The sequence below is a fragment of the Ovis canadensis genome, chromosome 24 (assembly GCF_042477335.2).
Source record: "Ovis canadensis isolate MfBH-ARS-UI-01 breed Bighorn chromosome 24, ARS-UI_OviCan_v2, whole genome shotgun sequence".
NCBI lineage: Eukaryota > Metazoa > Chordata > Mammalia > Artiodactyla > Bovidae > Ovis > Ovis canadensis.
In genome coordinates, this window is record NC_091268.1 from 36,962,896 (window position 1) to 36,987,795 (window position 24,900).

General features: G+C 49.1%; 1 protein-coding gene across 2 annotated transcripts in view; it reads left to right on the top strand.

The window, feature by feature from the left end:
• PRKCB (protein kinase C beta) overlaps window positions 1-24,900 on the top strand; it is a 373,695-nt gene that overhangs the window by 193,954 nt on the left and 154,841 nt on the right. For both annotated transcript variants that reach the window (XM_069570367.1, XM_069570368.1), the window contains exon 5: window positions 1,056-1,184. In XM_069570367.1, coding sequence (XP_069426468.1) covers window positions 1,056-1,184 — 129 coding nt within the window. The remainder of the gene's footprint in view (window positions 1-1,055; window positions 1,185-24,900) is intronic.

Below are 24,900 nucleotides of genomic sequence, written 5' to 3' on the forward strand. Positions count from 1 at the left end.
ATTTACAGTTTTTTTAATCTGCCTGCTGCCTCCTGGAGGTTGGGTGGGCTGAGAAGGGATGCCATGCCCCTAGCTCCTGTGGAATCTTCCTGAAATGCCCCGTGGGGTGACCCAGCCTCTCCTGACTTCTTAGATTGGAATGAGGGATGCCTAGTGAATATGGGATTCCAGGCATGGCCTGGAGCAACCGTGGGGCCTAGGGGACCAGCCACCCATTTAAAAAAGCACAGGAGCACTCCAGGAGTGTGGACAGGGAGCCAGTACTTATCACATCACACATGAGACTTCAGCCAGCCAGATTCAGTTTGCATATTCCATTCATCTTGCCCTGGGTCTTTTTTCTTGCAGTTATGGTGGATACTGTGGGGGCTCAGCTCAGGTTCCAAGATGATGCCCCTCCCAGGGCTGGTTCATGACCACAGACTGGCAGATGCAGGGGCAAAGGCCTGGCCCTCTTGTGTCAGTCTGGGACAACACTGAAGGGTCATCTGAGCCCCCGAGTCCCTCCTCTTGTCAGCCTTGGAGCATCCTCATGGGCCAGAGGCCCTCACTGTAAATCTGCTCACACCTCCCATGCTCAGACTCTTTCCAGGCAACCCAACCTATCATCAATATTTAAAAATCGGGAGAGGTCAGGATTCCTGCTTAATCCTGAAAAATGGGAAAATCTTGGCAACTTTGGGCGGGCAGCCTGCAGGGCTGTGGCCTCAGTGGGAGCTGCTGTGTTCTCTGGTTGGCCAAGACCGCCACATCCGCACCTTCCCTCACTATGTTAGACACCCCCGTGTCACTGGAGTTGGTGACTCTGCCTTCAGAGCCCTTGCGGGTGTGCCAGGTACCTCAGCCTTCCGCGAAGGACAGACGCCTTCCGCCTCCTCTGTCCATGAGGGTCTGGGGTGTCGGGGTTTTGGAGCGGGGGAGTTGGAGAAGCAAGCCCTTCGGGTGAGACCCCGGCAGGGCAGACTGGCCTCCCCCCGCCTCGGAGGGAAGGAGGGGAACCGGAGGGGTCCAGCCTGGACCAGCCTGAGCCTCGCGCCCTGCCTCTGTCCCCGCAGCCTGCATGATGAACGTCCACAAGCGCTGCGTGATGAACGTCCCCAGCCTCTGCGGCACGGACCACACGGAGCGCCGCGGCCGCATCTACATCCAAGCCCACATCGAGAGGGAGGTCCTCATTGTTGTCGGTAGGTGGCGCTGGGGCTCCCGCGCCGGCTCCGCTGGACCCGGACGCGGCTGGAGCGCTGAGTCAGGGGAGCGAGGGATGGGCAGCGCGGGGGCGCGGCAGGAGGTGCGGCGATGCTACCTTCCTCCTCGGCCCTTGCACCCACCCCTTTCCAGCCTCTCCCCGCCGTAGGCATCCTTAGAAACTGCACCCCGGGGGGCGAGACTCTCAGCACCTCCTGTGCGCTGGAGCTCAGAGCTGGAGCCACCGCGGGAGTACGTTGGTTTTCTCCAAGACCTCAGAGGTGTTGCCACCAGCCAGTAGAGGAGACAAGATGCGGAACACCTTAATTTTATGGCAGGCTCTGGCCGGTGGACTAAACCTACTCTGAAGCCAGACACTGTACTTTGAAATGGTTTTCATCCTAATAACGGTGAAAAATAATTCAAATTTAGGTTCTTTCTGTTGCCTTCTTAATTTTCATTCATTTCTACCCTGCAGATCTATTATTTCCAGATTTTTGTATAACATGATGGGCAATGCAATTGGTTTATCTCTTCCATGGGGAAAAATAAAGGTTTCCAACTTCCTTATTGTTCCCCACCCCGTTTCGCTCCCCTCCCCCCCAGCCTCACTCTTCCACTCCGTATCTTTGGAGCGTGCAGTTCTGTTTCCTTTATTACCATAGCAGAGAACGGATGCTTGGTTCTTCCCCGAACTTTTCCAGTGGGAAAATAGAGTCTTGCTGATAAACACCCAGTTTGGGAGAGTGTTACATCTTGGGGAAGAGAAGACATGCGGTGTTTATCCCTGGGGCTTTCTGCGTATTTGCAGTGTTTCTTTCTTAAACTTGATGGTTATCACTCTGGTCCTGTTCTGTTATTCTCCATAGTTTTTGCAATTCTGAAATACTTCATGCTACAATATAAGACACAGGGATAATAGAGCCTGCTGAAGAGGTGCAGCGTGGTGTCTGACCCTCCTAATGGAGCATTCAGGAAATACGTGGATCAGACCCATACAGCTCAGACAGAATGAAAATGCAGCTGGCTGGTTGGGTAACAGCCATGTGTGTTACGTGGGTGTGCTAAGTTGCTTCAGTTGTGTCCGACTCTTTGCAACCCCATGGACTGTTGCCAGCCAGGCTCCTCTGTCCATGGGATTTCTCAGGCAAGCATACTGGAGTGGGTTGCATGCCCTTCACCAGGGTATCTTCCCAACCCAGGGATTGAACCCGCGTCTCCTGGGCCTGCTGTATTGCAGGCAGATTCTTTACCTCTGAACCACTGGAGAAGCCCAACCTAGCCATAAAGCTGTGATAAATTCAATACTGAACTGGGCCAGAATGGGACTGAAACTTTGAAGGAACTGTCTCCCCAAGGCTTGTGTCAAACTTCTTAAACTTCATCACTAATTAATTTATACAAGGTTTTATGACTTAGTATCTTAGGAGACTGTTCATAGAAGGGATTGATTTTGCAAAAATTGATCTCAGGCTCCAGAATGGTTCAGCTGCCCTGAAGAATTGTGCTTATACCACATAAAAGTTGAAAAATATCCCTGTAAAATATAAACTGTTTAAAGTGGGGTTCCTGACACCCAGTGGGCTCTTAAGGAATGTATGTTTCATTTGATTTGCTTTTTCCTCTGAAAGGAAGGCGAGCAGCTGACTTTGTCCCAGTGGAATACCTGAGGGTCCCCAAGGAGTAGAATGTCTCTTAGAAGTAGGCTTCCCTGGTGGCTCAGATGGTAAAGAACCTGCCTGCAATGCAGGAGACAGGTATTTGATCCCTGGGTTGGGATGATCCTCTGGAGAAGGAAATGGCAACCCACTCCAGTATTCTTTCCAGGAGAATTCCATGGAAAAAGGAGCCTTGCAGGCTACAGTCCATGGGGTTGCAGAGTCGGACACGACTGAGTAACTATCACTCACTCGAGGAGTAGAAGCCTCAAGAAAAGCTGAATTCATCCACTGTCTATAAGCTTCCTGGGTGGATTGGGCAAAAATGAGGTTCTGCTCCCCTCTACTGTTATTTTCTAGGAACTACACTGACTCATATGTTACTATGGACAGCCCTGTCTTTAACCAACCCATTGAACGCACAGTGCTTAGAATCAAAGGACAGCATAATGCCCTCAAGGTCCATCCATTGTTTCCACTGTAAAAAGACAAATAATTCTGTGCCATTATAGAGCCCTTAGCTAATGCAGGGATGTAATCATATTGCATTATGCAAAGGTACCAGATCAACATATTGCGTACTGTTAACTTAAACAGTGTGCTGTGCTCAGTCTGTCCAACTCTTTGTGACCCCGTGAACTGTAGCCCACCAGGCTCCTCTGTCCATGGAATTCTCCAGACAAGAATACTGGAGTGGGTAGCCATTTCCTTCTCCAGGAGATCTTCCCAACCCAGGGGTTGAACCCAGGTCTCCCGCTACCATCTGAGCCACCAGGGAAGCTCCGAATCTAGTATGACCTCATTTTAACTTGATTGCATTTGCAGAGACCTTGTCTCCAAACAGGGTCACATTCAGATTAGTCTTGAGCATATCTTTTAGGGGGATGCAATTCAATCTATAACGAGGGGAAGGAAGGGAAGTGAGGGCTCCCTTAAAGTTAGGGACTGAATATCTGCATACTCAGGGTTCTGCTAGCACTGAGCAGCTACCGGTGTATTAATAGTGGTTTGTGATTTTCCGAGTGCTTTGATATGGGGTCATCCAATGGAGGTAGTGGTGTTGCCAGCATACAGACAAGGGAACTAAGACTCGGTGAGGCTGGATGACTTGCCTGATGTCACGTGCCGAGCAGGGATGAGCACCGCGCCTCTGGCCTGCAGGTCACTGTGCCCTGCTATCACTGGCTCACCATGCCAGGCACGGTCCGAGCCTGGCCTGCGACAGTTGATTGACTGATGGTAGCAGAACCTGATGCTTTGACTGTACTTCTCTAAATATAGACCTGAGTTGGAGATTTTGGTTCAAGCGATTTTTTGGAGCTGCTCATGAAATGAGGAGTGAGGATGGAGCAGGGAAATGCTGAATGGGAGTGTGATTTCCGCTCAAGACCAGCTTCAGGCAGACCCCAGGGAGTTCTGGAACACGCATGACAGTGCAGGGTCAGCTTCTCCTAGAAGCTGGAGGAATGTTCTGTGGACTGAGTTGAGGCCCCCTAAAATTCACGTGTGGAAGCCCTAACCCAGTGAAATGGTGTTTGAAGTTGGAGTCTTTGGGAGACAATTAGGGTTAGACGAAGGTGGGCTCTTGTGACGGGCTTGGTGGCTTCATGGCCACAGGAGGGCACAACAAGGAGGTGGCCACCTGCAAGCCAGGAAGGTGCCTGTCACCAGGATCTGCACTTTGATGTCGGACTTCTTGTCTCCAGAGCTGTGAGAAATAAGCATCTGCCATTTAAGCTGCCCAGTCGATGGTATTTTATTACAGGCTGGGCTGACTGAGACCTCGCTCCCGGCTACCGAGATTGAAAACAGGAGGGAGGTGTTACCTCCCCGGCTCCGGGGCTTCTGTGTGGCTGAGGGCAGCTCTCTGGACACGGGGCAGCTGTGAGCCACACTCCACTGCAGCTGGGAGCTGGGCGTGGTGGCCAGCCTGGAGGGGGCCTGGGAGGGGCCCGGGTTACCTGGGTATCCCTCTGATCTCCCTAGCATCCTTCTGGTGTCATTGTTGAGACTCCAGGCCCTGCTGCTTGATCTCAGCCAGACAGATCAGAGGGAGTGAGAGGCCAGATGCGGCCCATGGTGTTGACTTGCCCCACTTCATCTCACCATAGAGGCATGTCCAGTGGTGGGACTCGCCACTCACCAGCCGTCTGCTCTGAGCATCACATGCTCTTTGAAATCCCACCATCTCCAGAGATACAAGGCTGCACGTGCTTCTGAAAGATCTGAGGGTTCCCTCATCTCTTTTGGCTCCTGAAATCCAGGCTTCATATCTGCCATCAAGGATCTTGCAGGGGAAAGCTTGGGATGGAAATCCGATCAGTCCTGTTTCTTTGAAAAGCTCATCAGTGGTGTCTCATTGCCCTTGTGTGTGTGGTTAGTCGCTCGGTCATGTCCAACTCTTTGCGACCCCGTGGACTATGTAGCTCACCAGGCTCCTCTGCCCATGGAGTTCTCCAAGCAAGAATACTGGAGTGGGTTGCCATGCCCTCCTCCAGGGGGTCTTCCTGACCCAGGGATCGAACCTGGGTCTGCCACATTCCAGGCGGATTCTTTACTGTCTGAGCCATCAGGGAAGCCCCCTCATTGCTCTTAGGGCAGATGAAATGTACTGTGGTGATCTTATTATGTATCCTGTCTTTTAATTCTTCCTCCTCTCCAGGCCACCACCCACCACAGGACATCTGCACGCTCTGTTCCCTCGGTCTGGAGTGTTTGCCCTTCTGTCTTCTTCCAGCAGGTTGCTCTTCCCCTTCCTGTAGGTCTCAGCTCAGTCTCACAGACAAGGGTACTTCCCTGGGTCTCCACGTACTGTAGACGTTCTCTGTATCCTGAACTTGAACTTGGGTCAGTTGTGGTTTTATGTTGGGTTGATTAGTGCCTGCATCTCCCACTGACATTTAAGCTCCATGAGGACAGAGCTGTGTTGGCTTCCACACCACTCTGTCCCGGCACCTAGTACAGTGGGCATCACTAAATCTTTGTGTTATGCACCGAGCCCGTATCTCCGAACCGACCGAGAGAGCAAGTCTACCACAGTAATGCAAAGGCAAGAAGGGAGTTTATTTCTAGCGCACTAGGGCCCAAGTCTCTTCCAGCACAGTGGAATCCGACAAGAGCCCCAAACAAAGGAGTATGGCGGCCTATATACAGGCAGTTTTTTGTCTCAGTTACAGGAGTAGCTGGCGTTACATGATTGGCCAGGCAGGATGAGCGCATGTCCTGTCTCTTTCTGGTAAACATGACTCAGGTCCTAGAGCCCGTCGTTTGGTCCCTAACACTTTGGGGCATTAGTAGGTGTATATGTATGACGGGGACAACCCTGGAGGATCCTGCAGGATCCTGATAGATGCCCAGACTTCACAGATGATTCCCAGCCAGTGCCTTCTAAAGTGAGGAGCTGCAGTTTAGATGATACGGTCAACGCCGTCATTCTTCTTTTTTATCGTTGGTTTTTTGTAATTTGCACACCATCATTCTTAAAGGAAAGAGACCACACAGAGTCCTAAGGACCAGGTCCAAGGTCAACAGCACATGTTACTAGGACTGGGACCCACCTTTGGAGCGATGACTACCCTTATTTCTGGATAATGGGGAAAACACACAAAACAGAGGGTTTTGTAGAATCATGGGAAATCATGTGGACATCATGACTCCCTGTGGCATCATGGTGGGAGGCAGTACAATCAGAAGCCATGATCAGAGATGTAAAATGCTCCTGGAGGCTATGAAGCCCATGTCCTTATGTATAAACCCCTCCCCATTCAATTGAGTATCTCCTTATTAACACACCAACTAACGTCCCATTATTTACATTTCTGTCTACATTGCAGCCATCTGCAAGTCCTTAACCATATTCATAGTTTTATCTCCCAGAAATTCGGACTGTTCTTACAAAAAGCAGAAGGAGCAGTTTTTTGGATGTTTCTCTTTGGTACACCCATTCAGTGTTCTTACCACTGTGCTGTGCTATGCTGTACAAAACCTCATTAGACTAAACCATCTCCTCGAACGACTTAGGAACTCGCAATATTTTGTGTTTAAATCCTTCCCAAAATCTGACATCCCCACATCCAAGGAAGAAGAGCAAGTGGTCCAGTGGTTGAGTCCAAGCTTCCACTGTAAAGGGCATAGGTTCGATCCCCGGTCTGGGAACTTAAGATACCACTTGCTGTGTGTAATGCGGCCAAAGAAATATTTTTAAAAATTGAAAAAAGAGAAGAGCATTAGAGAGATGTAAATTCTTGACAGGCTGTTATGAAAGGGTGAGGTTTACATCCATCTATAGACCAGATTCCAAGAGAGATTTTAAAAGCATTGTTAAGAGAAGGGAACCTGATGTTGAAAGCTCACAGAAGCCCCTCTTGTTATGTAAAGAACTGCCTACCTTCTATGTGAAACTGTTAGTGTTAGTTGCTCAGTCCTGTCTGACTCTTTGCAATCCCATGGACCGTAGCCTGCCAGGCTCCTCTGTCTATAGTATTTCCCAAGCAAGAATACTGGAGTGAGTTGCCATGCCCTCCTCTAGGGGATCTTCCCAACCCAGGATTGAACCCACGTCTCCCGCATTGCAGGCAGATTCTTTACCGTCTGAGCCACCAGGGAAACTTCTATGGTTGTATCAATTAGCACCCTTGGTCTCTAGTTTAGACTGGGTTTGGCTGATGGTCAGTGGTGTAAAACCAAATACGGCAGAACAAGACTAGAGGAGCAGAGGGCAGTCCTGGGTGTGCTGTACCTGAGGGGTGAGATGGGAGGTGGGGGTGGTTCGGAGTGATTGGGTATTTACAGTGTGAGAAGGGTGGTATGTTACAGGCAGGAGGGTGGGATGAGCTCAGTAAGCATAGATGTTCATTCAGGAAGGGCCTGACTACCAGATTGTATCCATTGACAAATAAGATCTCATCTCTGCCCGCGGGGAGCTCACAGCTTAGTGGGAGAGACAGATACAGATAATTCTATCACAGTGTGGCGAATAATGTGACTGTACCTTGAGAGCACCCAGAGGGGCCCCTGAAGCTTCTTGAAGGAAGCCATGGCTGAGTTGACTCTATAAGATATATAAGGGTTATCTAGGTATAGCAGATTTGTGTCAAGGAAAAGAAGAAAAATGATATCAGCTCCGTTCATTGAGTTCTTATTACATGCCGGGAGCTCTACGGACGTCAACTCATTAATCTTCAGAGCAGTCCTCTGTCGTAGGTATTATTATTGTCCCCATTTTACCAGTGAGAAAACTGACACACGAAGTGGGTTAAGTAACTTTTCCTGGAATCACACAGTAAGTGGTAAGTCTCAGCTCTGAGCCCAGGCAGCCTGGCTCCATGGCCCCCGGTCCCACTGGGATGCTGAATTCCAGGCAGAGAGATATGGTGCGCAGAAGTCTGGAGGCTGGAAATGGCAGGGGGTGGGGGAGGCTGTTAGCGGTTGGGTGTGGCTTCTTTTCGCTACTTCTGGTTATAAGCTCCTCTAGAATCTGCTCACTCAGTCTCCCAATCATTCACTTACTCATTAATGGTGTGTATGGAGAGGGACTTACTTCCCTGGTGGGCCCATGGTTAAGACTTCACCTTCTAATACACAACCAAGGCACCGGTTCTGAAGGTCCCACATGCCCCTTGGCCAAAAAAAACAGAACATAAAACAGAAACAATCTTATAACAAATTCAATAAAGACTTTATAAGTGGCCCACAAAAAAGCCACAGAAAATCCTTTGAAAATATGTCTTGAGTTTTCACGGCTGGCCAGGCATGTTCTAGACACTTGGGACCCAACATGGGGAAAAACAAATCTCTTTTCCTGGACAAACATCACAACCTGGGGTCTTGCCAGTTGCAAGAGACTCTTGGAACTTTTTCTCATCTTTCTTCCTTTTGTTCACCATGGAGAATGTCCTTCTTGTCAGGTTACATTCCTTGCCCTTTGAGGTTTTTTTTCAGACACTCTCTGTCCATTTATTCTTTGAAACCTTTGAGCTTTGGGAGTTTGGAAAACACAGCCAGAAAGACCTGAAGGCTATTTCTGCCGTTTGCCCTGTCACATCCTTCCCCGAGCTGGTTCTCTGATTTAAGGGAAGGAGGGAGGAAAAAGGAAATGTAAAGAAGAAAAATTCTGGTGGACTAATATCTCAAAATGACTAATATCTCAAAATAACAACCAGCAATTACAAGGAGATAAAATGACCACAAGCTAGGCTGCTGGGGCCCACTAGGGGGCAGTCTTTGCTTTCAAAGCCATTCCTTCCCAAAGGCTCTCTTTTCGGAGATGCCCAGATTTGCAGAACACCATCTTTATCCATAATGGATGGTGTCACAGCAACAGTTACCCACCTCCGCCCCCCGCCCCCCCCCCGCACTAAACAGCTATGTCACTGAGGCTCAGAAAAAGAATGTAATATCTCAAGGTCACACATCCTGGAGTGGGGATAAGACCCAGTTCTTGTGGGTTTCCTACTTCTTTATACATTACGGGTTAGTATTTTTCTCCAACATTTTGTTACGAAAAATGTCCGACACACAGCAAAGTTTAAAGAATTTTACAGCAGTCATTTATCCATCACCCAGATCCTGCCATTAACCCTGCTTAATCATGTATCCATCCATCTCGCTCTCCATCAATCACTTTGTCTTATTTTTGACACATTTCAAAGGGAATTGAAGACATCAGTTCAGTTCCCCCTAAACTTTTCAGCCTGCACATTATCCACAAGAATTCAAACAAATTTGTAATATCTTTAAGTTTGTGAGGTAAAATTTACATACAGTGAAATGTCGTTATCTTAGGCATACCTGGTGGTTGAGTTTTGACATGTGTATAGCCCTAACCCCTATAGAAAAGTTATGACAGCATGTTGAAAAACAGAGGCATTACGTTACCAGCAAAGGTCCGTCTAGTCAAAGCTGTGGTTTTTTCAGTAGTCATGTGTGGATGTGAGAGCTGGACTCTAAGAAAGCTGAGTGCCAAGGAATTGATGCTTTTGAACTGTGGTGCTGAAGACTCTTGAGAGTCCCTTGCACTGTAAGATCCAACCAGTCCATCCTAAAGGAAATCAGTCCTGAATATTCATTGGAAGGACTGATGCTAAAGCTGAAACTCCAATACTTTGGCCACCTGATGCGAAGAACCGACTCATTGAAAAAGACCCTGATGCTGGGAAGGATTGAAAGTGGGAGGAGAAGGGGACAACAGAGGATGAACTGGTTGGATGACATCACCGACTGGATGGACGTGAGTTTGAGCAAGCTCCGGGAGTTGGTGATGGACAGGGAAGCCTGGCGTGCTGCAGTCCATGGGGTCGCAAAGAGTTGGACACACTGAGCGACTGAACTGAACGGAACCCCTATCATGTTAATCCTCTTTTCTTTCTTTCTTTCTTTTTTTTTTTTTAATGTCACGGCTGCCATTGAAGATCTGGTTAAAGCTGTGAACACCATTCTCAGAGAAATCCCTTTGTGTACAAACATGCCTGGCCGCCTACCCCCATACACCCCTCCAAGTTTCAATAATTAGGGCTTCAGATCTTTTAGATTACATCACACTTAATAGTTGTTAATTTTTTGGGGGGGAGGAATCAGTAGTGCAGGAAAATAGGTTTGTTCAAAACACTTCACTGTGTACTCATTAGAGAGCAAATTCCCTTAAAACAAACCTATCAAGACACCCACATTATTTTTGCATCTCTTTAGTGTTTTTGTAATCAAGTTGCGTTAAATCCTACCTCTATCTGTGGAACCATCTTTCTAAACGCGTTTATAGATAGTTGTCTGCTCACCCCTGAGGCCAGGGTTCCCTGCCCACCCGTCACGGGAAGCCTTTTGACTTGTGAGGTGGGAGTTGGTGTCTGGACACTGAAGGAGATGGAGCTGACTTGAGGAGATGGAGGGAGCTGAAGTGTTCCTTCTCTTGTTCCCTGAATGTTTAAGCCTCGTAAGACAGGTCAAGCCCGGACCACTGTCTTAGGCCCCCAAACCTGGGCACGTACTGGGTGTGCAGTCATTGTTCCTAAATACCTGCTGAATGGCATGGTTCGGGGTGCGGCCGGGACCTTCAGGGCTGTGGCTCTTTACTGCCTTTGAGGGAAGTGGTCCTACAATATCTATTAAAATATGCATATATATGTACACTCTGACTCTCAGATATCCCTTTTGGAAATCCAGCCTATCGAAATAAAACACTAGCATGTAAGGAAATAATGCCCAGAATAAGCATGTTTATTGATGTTTTCTTTGCAGCAACAAAGAATTGGAATCAGCCTAATTAGGCTTATATCCATTTTATAGGATATTATGCAGTTGTTGAAAACAGCGAATCAAAATTGATGTGTGGGGCTTCTCTGAAGCAGGTCATTTTGGTTTTTAATATGGGAGCTTGCTACACAAATATATGTATTTCACTTTTGTGAAATATTTCACTTTGTGAAAATTCATCAAATTGTGCCATTATGATTTGTACACGTTTCTGTATGTATATTATACTTCATAGTATACTTTTATTAACTGAGAAGTTTAAATAGTAAAATTAAAAATAATAATTAAAAAATAATACAATTCTAAAGAATCCAAGTGAATATAAAACGCCAACGGATTAGAGCTATAGCTATTGACCTGGAACAGGCTGCCTACCGCCTGTTTTTGTAAATAAAGTTTTATTGGCATACAGCCACACTCACCATTTGCATATTGACTCTAGCTGCTTCAGTAGCACAGTGCTCAGTTCATTGAGTGGTTGGGGCAGAGCCTGTATTGCCTGCAAAGCGGAAAGTGTTTTTTTTTTCTGATGCGTCCCGAAAACATTTGCCAATCCCTGATCCAGAGGCACATTTTTGATGTATTATTAAGTGAGAGGGTTAGGTTGCATAAAAATATATTTTGTATGATCTCATTTCCAAGAAATAACAGCCAGACACTTCCCATGTGTGAAGTTATGTTTGGATGTTTTTATAAGGGTGGGAAGAGAGGTAGGGAAGGGTACAAAGCAGGTTGTAAACGCTAGGATGGCAGAAGGATTGGGAAGGTGGGGGTGGAGAGAGGCTGAGGCTGGGAGAGGCTGGATATCTTCTCTTAATATGTCTTGCTTGTGTGCGTGCTCACGTGTCTGACTCTTTGTGACCCTCTGGATGGTAGCCCACCAAGCTCCTCTGTCCCTGGGATTTCCTAGGCAAGAATACTGGAGTAGGTTGCCATTTCCTTCTCCAGGGGAAATTCCCAACCCAAGGATCAAACTCATGTCTGGATTCTTTACCACTGAGCCACCTGGGAAGCCCCTAAATTTTTCAAAAGAGAAGAAACGAAACCAGAAAAATCTCTAAATAGAAAAAAACTAATTTAATAATGTCGCCACCAACGACTGGAGTGAAAACTGAGTGGCTGATGCCAGTGATGGGTGTCTGTGGCTTTGAGGTGACCTGGGCAGTTTTCGACTGGGGCGGTCCTCAGCTGGGGCGGAGCGTGTGTTCCAGCTCTCATCCTCACCAGTGAGAATCTTGGGTAGCATCCAGCCTGTGAGCTGTGTTCTGTGACCCTCGTGGTGCTTCCCTTTGTCACCATCTCGCATCCTCGTCACCAGCATCACTACAGCATGTCCTCTTCTCTTCTGCCTCCCTTTTCCCTCTTCTCTTCTGCCTTCTCCAGGAGGCAGCCCACGCTGACCTGACCCTCAGTCCCTCAGCCCCACCTAAAGGTCCCTAACTTCTTTGACTTAAAAAACTCCAAATACTCCGGTGCCTTCTAACTCTGTTTCCCATGGTGTCACCTCCCCAAGCTTCCAAGTTGCAGGGCTGCGGGGGGGGGGGGGGGTGTTGCACTTCAGAAATTGTAGAACCTGGTTGCACCAAGTGTGGTCTGTGGACCAGCGGCATCAGTATCACCTGGGAGGGGGCGGGAAAGGCAGAACCCTGGGTTCCTTCTGGACCTGCTAAGTCAGAATCTGCATTTCAGCAAAATCCCCATGTGATTCGTGTACACTTTGTTTAATTGGAGGCTAGTCGCTTTACAATGTTGTGTTGGTTTCTGCCGCACATCAGCATGAATCAGCCACAGGTGTACACGTGCCCCCTCCCTCGTGACCCTCTCTCCCACCTCCCATCCCATCCCACCCCTCTAGGTTGTCACAGAGCACCAGGCTGAGCTCTCTGTGCTGTGCAGCAACTTCCCATTAGCTATCTATTTTACATACGGTAATGTACAGATTTCATCTCTCTACTCTCTCAACCTATCCCCTCGCCTTCCCCTGCTGTTGTCCATAAGTCTGTTCTCTATGTCTGAGTCTCTATTCCTGCCCTGCAAATAGGTTCATAAGTACCATTGTTTCTAGATCCATATATATGCATTGCTGCTGCTGCTGCTGCTGCTAAGTCACTTCAGTCGTGTCCGACTCTGTGCAACCCCATAGACAGCAGCCCACCAGGCTCCCCTGTCCCTGGGATTCTCCAGGCAAGAACACTGGAGTGGGTTGCCATTGCCTTCTCCAATGCATGAAAGTGAAAAGTGAAAGGGAAGTCGCTCAGTCATGTCCGACTCTTTGCGACCCCATGGACTGCAGCCCACCAGGTTCCTCCGTTCATGGGATTTTCCAGGCGAGAGTACTGGAGTGGGGTGCCATTGCCTTCTCCATATATATGCATTAATATATGATATATTTTCTCTTTTTTACTTACTTTACTCTGTATAACAGGCTCAAGTTCATCCACCTCACTAGAACTGATTCAAAGCTGTTCTTTTTTATGGTTGAGTAATATTCCAGTGTATATATGTACCACAACTTCTTTACCCATTCATCTGTTGATTATCTAGGTTGCTTCCATGTCCTGGGTGTAAACAGTGCTGCTGTGGACATTGGGGTACATGTGTCTTTTTCAGTTAGGGTGTGTGCTCCGTAGTGGGATTGCTAGGTTGTATGGTAGTTTTATTCCTAGTTTTTAAGGAAACTTCCATACTGTTCTCCATAGTGGCTATATCAGTTTATAAGAGGGTTCCCTTTTCTCCACATCCTCTCCAGCATTTATTGTTTGTAGATTTTTTTTATGATGGCCATTCTGACCAGTGTGAGGTGATACCTCGTTGTAGTTTTGATTTGCATTTCTCTAGTAGTAAGCGATGTTGAGCGTATTTTTCATGTGTTAATTATCCATCTCAGCGTCTTCTTGGAGAAATGTCTGTTTAGGTCTTCTGCCCTGTTTTGATTGGGTTGTTTGTTTCTCTGACGTTGAGCTGCACGCATGCTTGCATGCTTAGTCGCTTCAGTCGTGTCTGACTCTTTGCGACCCCATGAACTTAGCCCACCAGGCTCCTCTGTCCATGGAATTTCCCAGGCAAGAATACTGGAGTGGGTTGCCATTTGAGACGCATTAATCTCCAAAATATACAAGCAGCTCAACCTGTTTTCTGTGCCCTTTAAAATTCCATACCCTTTCCTGCAGACAAGCGCGATGATGCATCTCGTCCACTAGGTGGCAGGCTTTACCGCTCTCTGCTTCTGCCGGGGCGGCCCCAAGTGCAAAGTCTGGGTGGAGAGTGCCCCCCAGCCCACTGCAGCCATGACATTTCACCTGTCAGCATCTCTGGGCCCAGAATCCCCTTTCATAGACGGTCTGAACCTACCTGTGTGGCTGGGATAGTCCCCTGCTGCACAGAGCGCCTGGCTCTTTTAACGTGACCCAGAGCCCCTCTCTGCTTTGCCTCTGTCTCCTGTTGCAAGGGGAGAAAGTGCACCTTGCTTTTCCAGTCACAGCCCCACCTGCTCTTCTCATTGTCTTGCTGCAAGTCTGTACAATGTAGCCCAGCATACACGCCAACAGGGTCTAGGATCACAGAGCCCGAGCAGGGGGCTTTGGAGTCTGGCCCGGTTCGATCCGACATCACTTGTGTGCTGGGCTCCGCTTGCCATCATGAACAAGGCAGCGCCTGCTGCTGTGTCCTGTGTTCTTTCTGATGAGGGAGGTGACCGCTGAGCAAGCAGAGTCCCTTCCCTGTAGTGATAAAGGCTGTGTGTGCCTGAGTGCTAAGTTGCTTCAGTCGTGTCCTACTCTTTGTAACCCTGTGGACTGTAGCCTGCCAGGCTCCTCTGTCCACAGGCTTCCCACGCAGGAATACTGGAGTGGGTTGCCATTTCCTGCTCCAGGCTGTGAAGGAGATGAAATAAGGCAGAAGGCTGGCACTTTCCCAGTGTTCTCATGCGATCCTATCCAAAGCCCCATGAGGTGGCTACTAACACCATCTCTGTTTTCCAGGTGGGGAAACAGAGGCACAGAGAGGGAGGTTCATAACTCCCCCAAGTCCCACGGCTCCGAGGGGGTAGAGCTGGGGTGTGAACCCGAGTGTCAGTTCCTGAGTGTGGCTTTTTTTCTGGCTGCTCTGTTAGGCACGCAGGGTCTTAGTTCCCTGGCCTGGGACTGGACCTGCACCCACCGCAGTGAAAGCGTGGAGTCTTCGCCAGCGGATGACCAGGGAAGTCCCCCCCAGAGTGTGAGGCTCTTGATCACCCTCTGTCCCCTCTCTGTCCCCCCTCGGGGGTAGGGGAGGTAGTGGTGGGTGCTGCTAGCAGCAGCTCTTTTCTGGAACACTTCCTGTGTGCTGGCCTCGCAGACTCCACAAGCGCAACCTCCGCTGGTAGGGCGGCTCTCCCTGGGCTGCCAAGGAGGAAACGGGTGCTGGACTCGGCTGCCTTCTACTGATGGAGACTTTGCTTCCTGGCACTCCGTTTTTCTAGTATCTTCCACTTGCCCACGTTTCTCCTTTGAGCGTGTGCGAGCCCGTGTTTGCTGGGCTGTGAGGCTGATGTCGATGACACGTCTTCAGGTCAGCCTGCCTGTTTGCAGAAAGGCCAGCATCACTGGTCAAGACCTGCCCAAAAGGCTGGCTGGATCCCTCAGTTGAGAGAGGTGGACCAGTGGGGGAGGCCTTCTCTCTCGACCCCACTGTGGAAAGGCCAGGGGCTCTTCCTTTCTGCTTGCAAGGTAAGGAATACCTGGGTGGCTCAGGAGGATGAGGTGAGGCTGGTGAAAGGACCCAGCCTGAGAACCACGTAGCTGTGGGGATTCCATAGGCCATGTGTGCGAGCATTTAGACCACCACCTGGGATGTAGTCGGGGTGCCATATGTATTTGCTGTTACTCTGCTCAGGATGGTTTACCCAACCCTGTACGAATTCCCTGACTGATTTTTGCTGGATTTGCCAAATTTGGAGTTTCCTGTTTGAACCTTTTTATTTCCTCCCAGAGTGGCATGTTTTCAGGACGTGGTTTCTTAGGTGAGAAGTTCAGCTTCCTGGAGACCCAGTCTGTAATGGGCAGGCAGAGAGAGGGGTCAGTGTGTTAGTCGCTCAGCCGTGTCTGGCTCAGCCGTGTCTGACTCTTTGCGATCCCATGGACTGTATCCTGCCAGGCTTCTCTGTTCATGGGATTCTCCAGGTAAGAATACTGGAGTGGGTTGCCATTCCTTTCTCCAGGGGATCTTCCTGCCCCAGGGGTTGAACCCGGGTCTCCTGAATTACAGGCAGATTCTTTCCATCTGAGCCACCAGGGAAGCCCTACGTCTCTTGTTACCCTCCTGGGTACCGTATGTCCTGGAGGATTTACACTTAATCTGACTCTTTGATGAGGAAGGGAGGCATTTGGCTGTACCTGAAATGATCTGAGAGAGGGTACCTGCCCAGCTGAGGAGTTCAGGGAACCTGGGTGCTAAGCCTGCCACTTTAAGACATATTCCAGTTATATATGCAGCCAACATGTAGTAAGCACTTCCTGTGTGCCAGGCACTTAAAGGGAAGCATCACATGCAGTACTCACCTTGAACCCTGGAGGTTTTACCTGCTTTGTTCAGGTGAAGAAGGCACAGCTTGGAGACATTAAGTAATTCATTTAAAGGCGCACAGTTGTGAAGTGACCGATCCCTGGTTCAAAGCCGGGCTGTCTGATTTCAGAGCCTGTGCTCCTAAGCTCTACCCTGTCCTGCCATCCTGGGTGCTTGAGCTAGTGGAACTGAGGGCATCCAGAAGGTGAGAGGGAGGGGGTAGAATAAAGCTCACAGCAGTTATCTTGAGAAAGTGTCTTCATTTTAAAATAAAAAGGTGTTCGGGTTACACAGGGAAACATCAAGATACAAAGTGGTTCCAGCTTCTGGGAGAAGCAGATCTTCACGGGAAAACCCACTTCCCAGCTGGCATCAGGGATGTTGGGCCTTGCAAGGCTCCTGCATTGTTCAGGGAACCAGAGCTACCATGCGGACCTTGGAACAAGGGATTCACTGGAGGATTTGACCTTGCACAAGCTTGTAGAAGCTGGGGATATGAAGGGTGTGTTGGGGTCAGAGGAAGAGCAGTGAATGGTCCAGGCAGATGGTAGGAAATTCAGTCAGGCTGCCAAGAAGTGAAAGTGAAAATTGCTCAGTTGTGTCCGACTCTTTGTGACTCCATGGACTACGCAGTCCGTGGAATTCTCCAGGCCAGAATACTGGAGTGGGCAGCTGTTCCCTTCTCCAGGGGATCTTCCCAACACAGGGATTGAACCCAGGTCTCCCACATTGCAGGTGGATTCTTTACCAGCTGAGCCACCAAGGGAAGCCCAGGAATGCTGGAGTGGGTAGCCTGTCCCTTCTCCAGCTGATCTTCCTGACCCAGGAATCGAACCGGAGTTTCCTGTATTGCAGGAGGGAGGATTCTTTACCCGCTGAGCTACCAGGGAAGCCCAAAGGGTCTATTAATTAACCTCACGATGCTTCTACTAGCATCATCCAGTGGATCACCCAGTACAGGTACGCTGGCCGCTTCTTACTCACTTGAGGACAGTTTTGGGGGCCCAGAAGCTTTCAGTTCCCAGGTAAAGCTGCCCCAACTCTTTCAGCCACTTGCTCTGTGCCTGTGTTAGTGACTCAGTCTCCAGCTCTCTATGACCCCATGGATTGTATCCCGCCATGCTCCTCTGTCCACGGAATTCTCCAGGCAAGAATCCTGGAATGGATAGCCATTCCCTTCTCTAGGCCCCTTCCCCTACCCAGGGATCGAACCTGGGTCTCCTGCACTGCAGGCAGATTCTTTCCCGTCTGAGCCACCAGGGCTCAGGAAGCTGAGCCTCCAGCTTGCTATCTAATCCCTAATTCACAAACCACAACTTCAGACACTGCACAGCAGAGCTGTGTGTCTCCCTCAACACAGACCCAGAGCTCCTCCCAAACAGAGCTCTCATCAGAGTAGCATCCTTATTGAGCCTGACCTGACTGAGAGAGAGCCCTCCAGGGGTGGCAGAGGAGAGAGGGATCGCTCCTTTCCTTGTTCTAGATCAGCGATTTCGTACTTTGCTGACGGCAGCTCGCTGCGAGAGGTAGGTTTTACCCACCATGTGCACGCTCACAACTGAAGCCAACCACCATGAAGTAATACTCACCCCTACTTACACGTGGTGGATGCTTGGGTACAGCGTCACCTCTATTCTATTCAGTCCTATCCCTGCTCCTTTCAGAAATCCTTTAAGAAAAATTGTCTTGACGCTCAGGTTTTGAATTCATTAACCAGCGCCAAGTGCACTGGATTCCCTGGTGGCTCAGATGGTAAAGTGTCTTCCTGCAATGCAGGAGACCTGGATCAATCCCTGGGTCAGGAAGATCCTCTGGAGAAGGAAATGGCCATGTGACATTGTTTGAACAACACTGCTCTGGACCGCATCATTCTCTTTCTGTGTCCTTGGATGACACTATTGTTTTGGGGGATCAGGGTAAGGCCAGCCACATCACACCATTGATTTATTTTAGGTTTACCGTCCGTTAAACTGCTTATGCCAGCTCCACCAGGTGCTGTTAACCTATGTTCCCTGCATCTTTGCTGCTTTTTAGGGTTTTTTTTTTTCCTTCCTTTTTTTTTTAGACATGAGGTTGGGCCAGATGCATTTCATTTTACTGGATTTCATCTTTGCTGTAGGGTGGTGTGGGGAGCTTTGTGTAACCTCTCACCCTGGGCCAGGGTCTTCTGAATGTCCCTTCTGCCTGACACTGTTCCTTGCATCACGTTGGTGCCGTTTCTCCACTCCCTCCCCGATCTTTGTTTATTTTTTTGTTTTAAAATATAGGTCTTATTCAGGCATGGTGAAGCCAGTGGATCAGGAGGTTGCCAGTGAAAAGATAGTTTATTACTTGTAGCTCAGAGACATCACTTTACTGACAAAGGTCCCTGTAGTCAAAGCTGTGGTTTTTCCAGTAGTCATGTATGGGTATGAGAGTTGGACCATAAAGAAGGCTGAGCGCTGAAGAACTGGTGCTTTCCAACTGTGGTGCTTAGCGACTGGACAACAAGAGGACCACCTGGGGAAGCACCGGGGGGCCCGGAGGCAGAGGGGGTGAGACGGGCCTTTCTTGTGGTTTCCATGAGGAGGAATGGGTGAGCAGCTGAAGCAGGCTTGGGACTGGCTTTGTTGTTGTTCCGTCACTCAGTCGTGTCCAAGTCTTTGCGACCCCTTGGACTGCAGCACTCCAGGCTTCCCTGTCCTTCACTATCTCCTGAGCTTGCGCAAACTCATGTCCATTGAGTCAATGATGCCATCCAACCATCTCATCCTCTGTCGTCCCCTTCTCCTCCTGCCCTCAGTCTTCCCAGCATCAGGTTCTTTCCTAATGAGTCGACTCTTCGCTTCAGGTGACCAAAGTATTGGAACTTCAGCTTCAGCATCAGTGCTCTCGATGAATAGTCTGGATTGATTTCCTTTGGGACTGGTTAGTTTGAATAATTTTAGCAGGTTCTGGAGTGTAGGGGCTGTCTCTAGTCATCTGGCCCTGGCATGATTAGTGCAGAGAATGGTGGCCTGGAGTATAAGAGCTCCATGAAGGAGGTGCTGGGAAGGATATGCTTACAGCTGACTTTCTTAACTCTAGGAATTGGCCACCTTGGGAAGGACAGTCTCTCCTGGGTCAGCAAGGCCCCAGAGGTCAAAGAAAACAGAAATACTGAAAGTAAAAAGCTATGATTCATACATTTAAAACCGGTTTTATTTAATGATATCATCAAACTTGTATAGGTGCAGAGTTATTAATTTTAAAAAAAACCCAATGGTACATTGCAGAGTCTATGATGGAAGGCATTGTCCCCTCCCCCAGCCCAGTTCCACTCTTTGGAGCGGTGCTCCCAAAACCAGAATCACCCACAGAAGGCCCTAGTGTCCCAGGGATTCTGCTTCAGCAGGCCTGGGTTCACTTGAATTTTTAGTGAGTTCCCAGGGGACCCTTCCAGGGGACCACGCTCTGAGCGCTGCTGCCTTGTAGGGCACCATTTGAATTTCCTCTGGTACCTGAGCTCTAGGTTTTAATGACATGCTCTGTGACTGTTTCACTTCACTTCTTCATGGTTCCAGCATCCTGAGCAGAATTTAGCTCTCTGACAGCATCCCTCTGGTGTCCTCACCCACACACCTGCAGCACAGGTGTATCCCTACTTCTAGTTCACTCCTTCAGCAAAAGGGTCTTATCATCCAGCATCTTGTAAGGTGTCGAGCACTGATCTGCTTGCTGGGAGTTAGTTGCCTGAGAACAAGACAGTCTTGCTTTCAATGGAGCTTCCATTCTAGTGCAAGGCTCCACGGGCTGTACCTCTTAAGGACCTGATAGACTTTGGAGCCGTGTGGTTGCTGTCAGAGTTACTCAGCCCTGCTGCTATAGCATGAAGGTGGCCACAGACCGTATGTAAATGAATAGGCGGGGCTCTGTTCTACTAAAACCTTATTTACAAAAACAGGGGATGGGTTGGATTTGGTGTGCAGGCTGCAGTTCGACCTCTGTTGTAGGGCGTGTGGCAGACAGTAAAGTAGGTCTGATGTGTGTGCTCAGTTGTGTCCAACTCTTCGCAACCCCATGGACTGTAGCCTGCCAGGCTCCTCTGTCCAGGGAGTTTTCCAGGGAAGAATACTGGAGTGGGTTGCCATTTCCTACTGCAAGGGATCTTCCTTACCTAGGAATCGAACTCACATCTCTTGCATCTCCTGCATTGGCAGGCGGATTCTAAAGTAGGTAAAGAAGTAAAATATACCGTATGTCAGAAGGCAAGTGTTAAGAGAAAAATAAAGTAAGAAAGGAAGATTGGGAGTCTGAGAGGGGGCAGGACTAATCTAGATTTAGATAAGAGTGGCAGGAGAATGTCACTGAGATGGGAACAATTGAATAAAGACTTTTAAAGTATTTATTCACTTGGCTGTGCTGGGTCTTAGTTGCAGCATGCAAACTCTTAGTGGCAGCATGGGGGAATCTAGTTCCCTGATCAGGGATCGAACCTGGGCCCCCTGAATTCGGAGCACAGAGTCTTAGCCACTGGACCACCAGGGAAGTCCTGAGTAAAGACTTTGGAAGATGAAGGAGGGAGTCATGCAGCTCCCTGCTGCTGCTGTGAAGTCACTTCAGTCGTGTCCGACTCTGTGCGACCCCATAGACGGCAGCCCACCAGGCTCCCCCATCCCTGGGATTCTCAGCATGCTTCTGGAAACAGCAAGCAGGCTCTTGAGTGTGAGTAGGGTAAGCCAAGGTGGGGAGAGCGGGAGAGGTGGACAGGTGACATAGAGGCAGCTGCTGGAAGTTTTTGTATCTCCTTATAAGCAGCCACAGTAATGGATTCCAAGAGTATATTGTGGCTCTAGTAGTTCTTGTCACTCCTTGGTATCTGCATAGATTGGTTCCAGGACTCCTGGTGGATGCCAAAGTCTACAGGTGCTGAACGGGTACTCAAATTCCTTATAGTCGATGCTCCTCACCTACCCATGTCTGCAAATACAGAGGGCCAGGTGTATATTTACAACTCCATTTCCTGTTTTCTCAACTATAAGAAGTACCTCTTGATTTTATTTTGTAAGAAGTACCAGGCATTGTACAAACACTTTACGTGCATTGTTTGCGTGCGTGCTAAGCCACTTCAGTTGTGTCTGGCTCTTTGAGACCCTATGGACTGTAGCCCGCCAGGCTCCCCTGTCCTTGGGAGTCTCCAGACAAGAATACTGAAGTGGGTTGCCATGCCCTCTTCCAGGGGATCATCCTGACCCTGGGATTGGACCCACGTCTCTTACGTCTTCTGCATTGACAAGTGGGTTCTTTACCACTAGCGCCATCTGGGAAGCCCCTTTATATGCATTACTTCATTTAATTCCTATGAGATAAAAGCTAATATTTCTCCATTCAGTAGAAGAGGAAAATGAAGCTCACAAAGGTTCAGTGACTTGGCTAAGGCCACACAACTAGTAAGTGCCAGAGCTGGGATTTGAACCCAGGTCTTTCTTTAGTAGAGATCTTAGCACCCACAGTATCCTGACAGGCAATACTGTAATCCTTCAGGAATACTGGCGGAACCTGTGGCTTTTGGACAATAAAATGCAAAACCTTTGTCAAGGGTGTGTGCATCAGTCAGACAAAACAGGAAGTATTCCGAGAGCGGAGAAAGGTTCTTTTCTGTGGGAACTCTGACCAAGCCTCTGACAGCTCATTTACGTGATGGTGGTGTAGTTTGACATTCATAGTACAAGACTTGCATGCAATTAGCCTGAATCGTTTTAACACAGTCTCTTGAAAACATTTGGAATTTTCCCTCTGTCTGGCCTTGTGCATGATGTAACTGTGGCTTTATTTAGTTGGTCATCCATCCCAGAATAGCGAGATCTACATCTGTCTGCATCACCGTGGTCTGATTGAGGTCTTGTTTTCCTGGAGGGCAGAGATGGCTGTGTGGACTTGCTCTGCAGACCCTGCTCCCAAGGGATCATTTGTGCAAATACAACGATGGCAGAGCCCCTTTTCAGCCCGTGACAGAATGATTTCTCCCAGTGTGTATAAGCTTAGAGTCTTGTTAAGTATGCAATGCAAATGAGATGCAAATGAGATGCAAATGAAAGGGCCGCCTTGGTTGGGTGGGGAGGTCAGAGCACTGGGGGCTTCTGCCCTCCTCCTCATCAGTAGGCTGATGAACCTGGCAGGTCCTTTGACGGTCATCTTTTTCTGCCCACCAAAGGGTTCTTAATGAGGGCAGGAGCTGACTGTTCCTGCGTCCCCTTCAGATACCTGGTGATTGGAAGCTAGAGAGATGGTGCGCTTGGCACGGGCTGTCAGACTCCTCTGAGTTGTCATCAGCTGCCTGCTGGGCTCTGAGAAGGGCTGGGGCAGAAGGGAAATGGCGCTAACAGACTGCTATTGTCTGTTCCTCCCCCCCTGTGGAGCTGCGTGAGGCAGCCACGGATGGCTGGGTTTGGGGCTCTCTCACCAGCTTCCGTGGTCCTCACTGGCTGCCTGCCTCGGCTCAGAGAATGGGTCTCCCCTGGGACTTGGAATAAGAGCTAAGAGCCTGTCTCCCCTCTACCTACCCGCCCCCTCCCCAGCTGAGGATCAATGATGCTTTGATTTTATTTCTTCTTCCAATCTAACTCACCGTCTTCGCCTGTAGCTTGAGAAATCCCAATCCAAGCAGGCTTTTGAAGCGAGGAAAGAAAACTGAACAAAACGGCAGGAAATTATGAAATAGTGGAGAAAGATACGTGGGTATATGCACAGAGCCAGCAGCTCCAAAGGATGCTCAATGGCATCTTTCTGCTTATTTCTCCTTGTTTTGCAGGGGCTTGTACCGCGCAGTTCCCCTGGCCAAATCATTAACATCTTTCTAAATGCAAATATAAAATGCACACAGCAAGGACCTCCTAAGTGCCAGGCACACTGCTGAACTCTCTACCTGCATTAGTGCATTTAATTTCCATTTGCAGGTAGGGAGACTGAGACCCAGGGAGCTTAACTGACTTGCCCAAGGTCATTTGACTAGGAGGTGGCAGAACTGATGCTGGATCCCTTGAAGCCCAGGTCCTTAACCACTGTGACAAATTGAGGCTCTAGGAATTGAAACGGTGATTTCAGCTGAGGGATGCGTGAGCGTTCATTATTTCCCCGGCCTCCTCATCCAGGCTTCCTGGTGAGAGACAGACCTGGGCTCGTCACTGCCTCTGCTCATCATTAGCTCAAGAGACAGCTTGAGGGCTACAGGGTGCCTGAGATGGGTGAAATGGGTAGGGAGGCAGATCCTGGGCTTGAAATGTCGTGTCTCCAGATTTCTTCAGCAAGGGGCTGCCTGCCAGGTCTCCGAGGGCCTGGTGACTGAGGCTGGGGGTCTGAAAGTTAATGTGACAGGTCTGTTGCCATGGCCTTGCTCTGGACGTTTCCTGGGTCCATGGCACATCGACAGGGGCCAGACTCAACCCTCATTCATGAACACATCGGACGTGTCTTTTGGCAAGTGTTTATTGCAGATATCACGGGAGTGATGCCCACAGCCAGCCCTCAACAGACATTTGTTAGAGACAAAAATCTGAGCAAGAAGATAGAACCTTGTCAACAGTTGTCGTATAGCCACGGGGCCATGTTTTAGATCGTGCCCTCGTGCCCTTCCCAAACGGAAACTTTTGGGAAGGGGAACGGCCACTAGTGTCTCTTTGGTCTCATTAGATCCTCACGACAACCTTGTGAGATAATACCTGTCCCCTCCCATTATTATTTTAATAGTACAGAAGAAGGGAGTGCAGCTTAGAGGGGTGAATTTACTTGCCCAAATTCCCACAGCTAGTGAGAAGCGGGGCTTGAATTAAAATATAGATGTGACTGATTGTAAACCTAGGTTCTTAATGCACAGCATTCCTGGGGGACACAAAGGTATTTTCTTTTAGGCTTCCTCCCTCCCTTTTCCCTCCCTCTCTCCCTCCCTCCCTTCCTTCTTTCCATTGTTTTTTGAGTCTTTCCGGTGTGGGAGGCCACTTGCCAGACACCAAGAGGGCTCTGTGAATGAGTATGGCCCTTTCTGCACAGAGTATTTCGCAACTTAGAAGAGAGCGAGGAAGAGAACCCTCACTCTAAAGCGGGGCGTGGGTGAAGTGATAACCCAGCCTGAAGGCACATGCTGTGGGAGGTCCCTGCTGCGGAGGGAAGTATTCCAACCGATGAAGCTGGGAAAGGCTTCACAGAGTCAAAGGCAATGGAGTTCGTTCTGGAAAGGGAGGACTAGCCCCCTGCTAGGACTCAGCTAGGAGCTTTGTCTGTTTCATACTTTGAAAGATGAATAGAAGCTTTCATG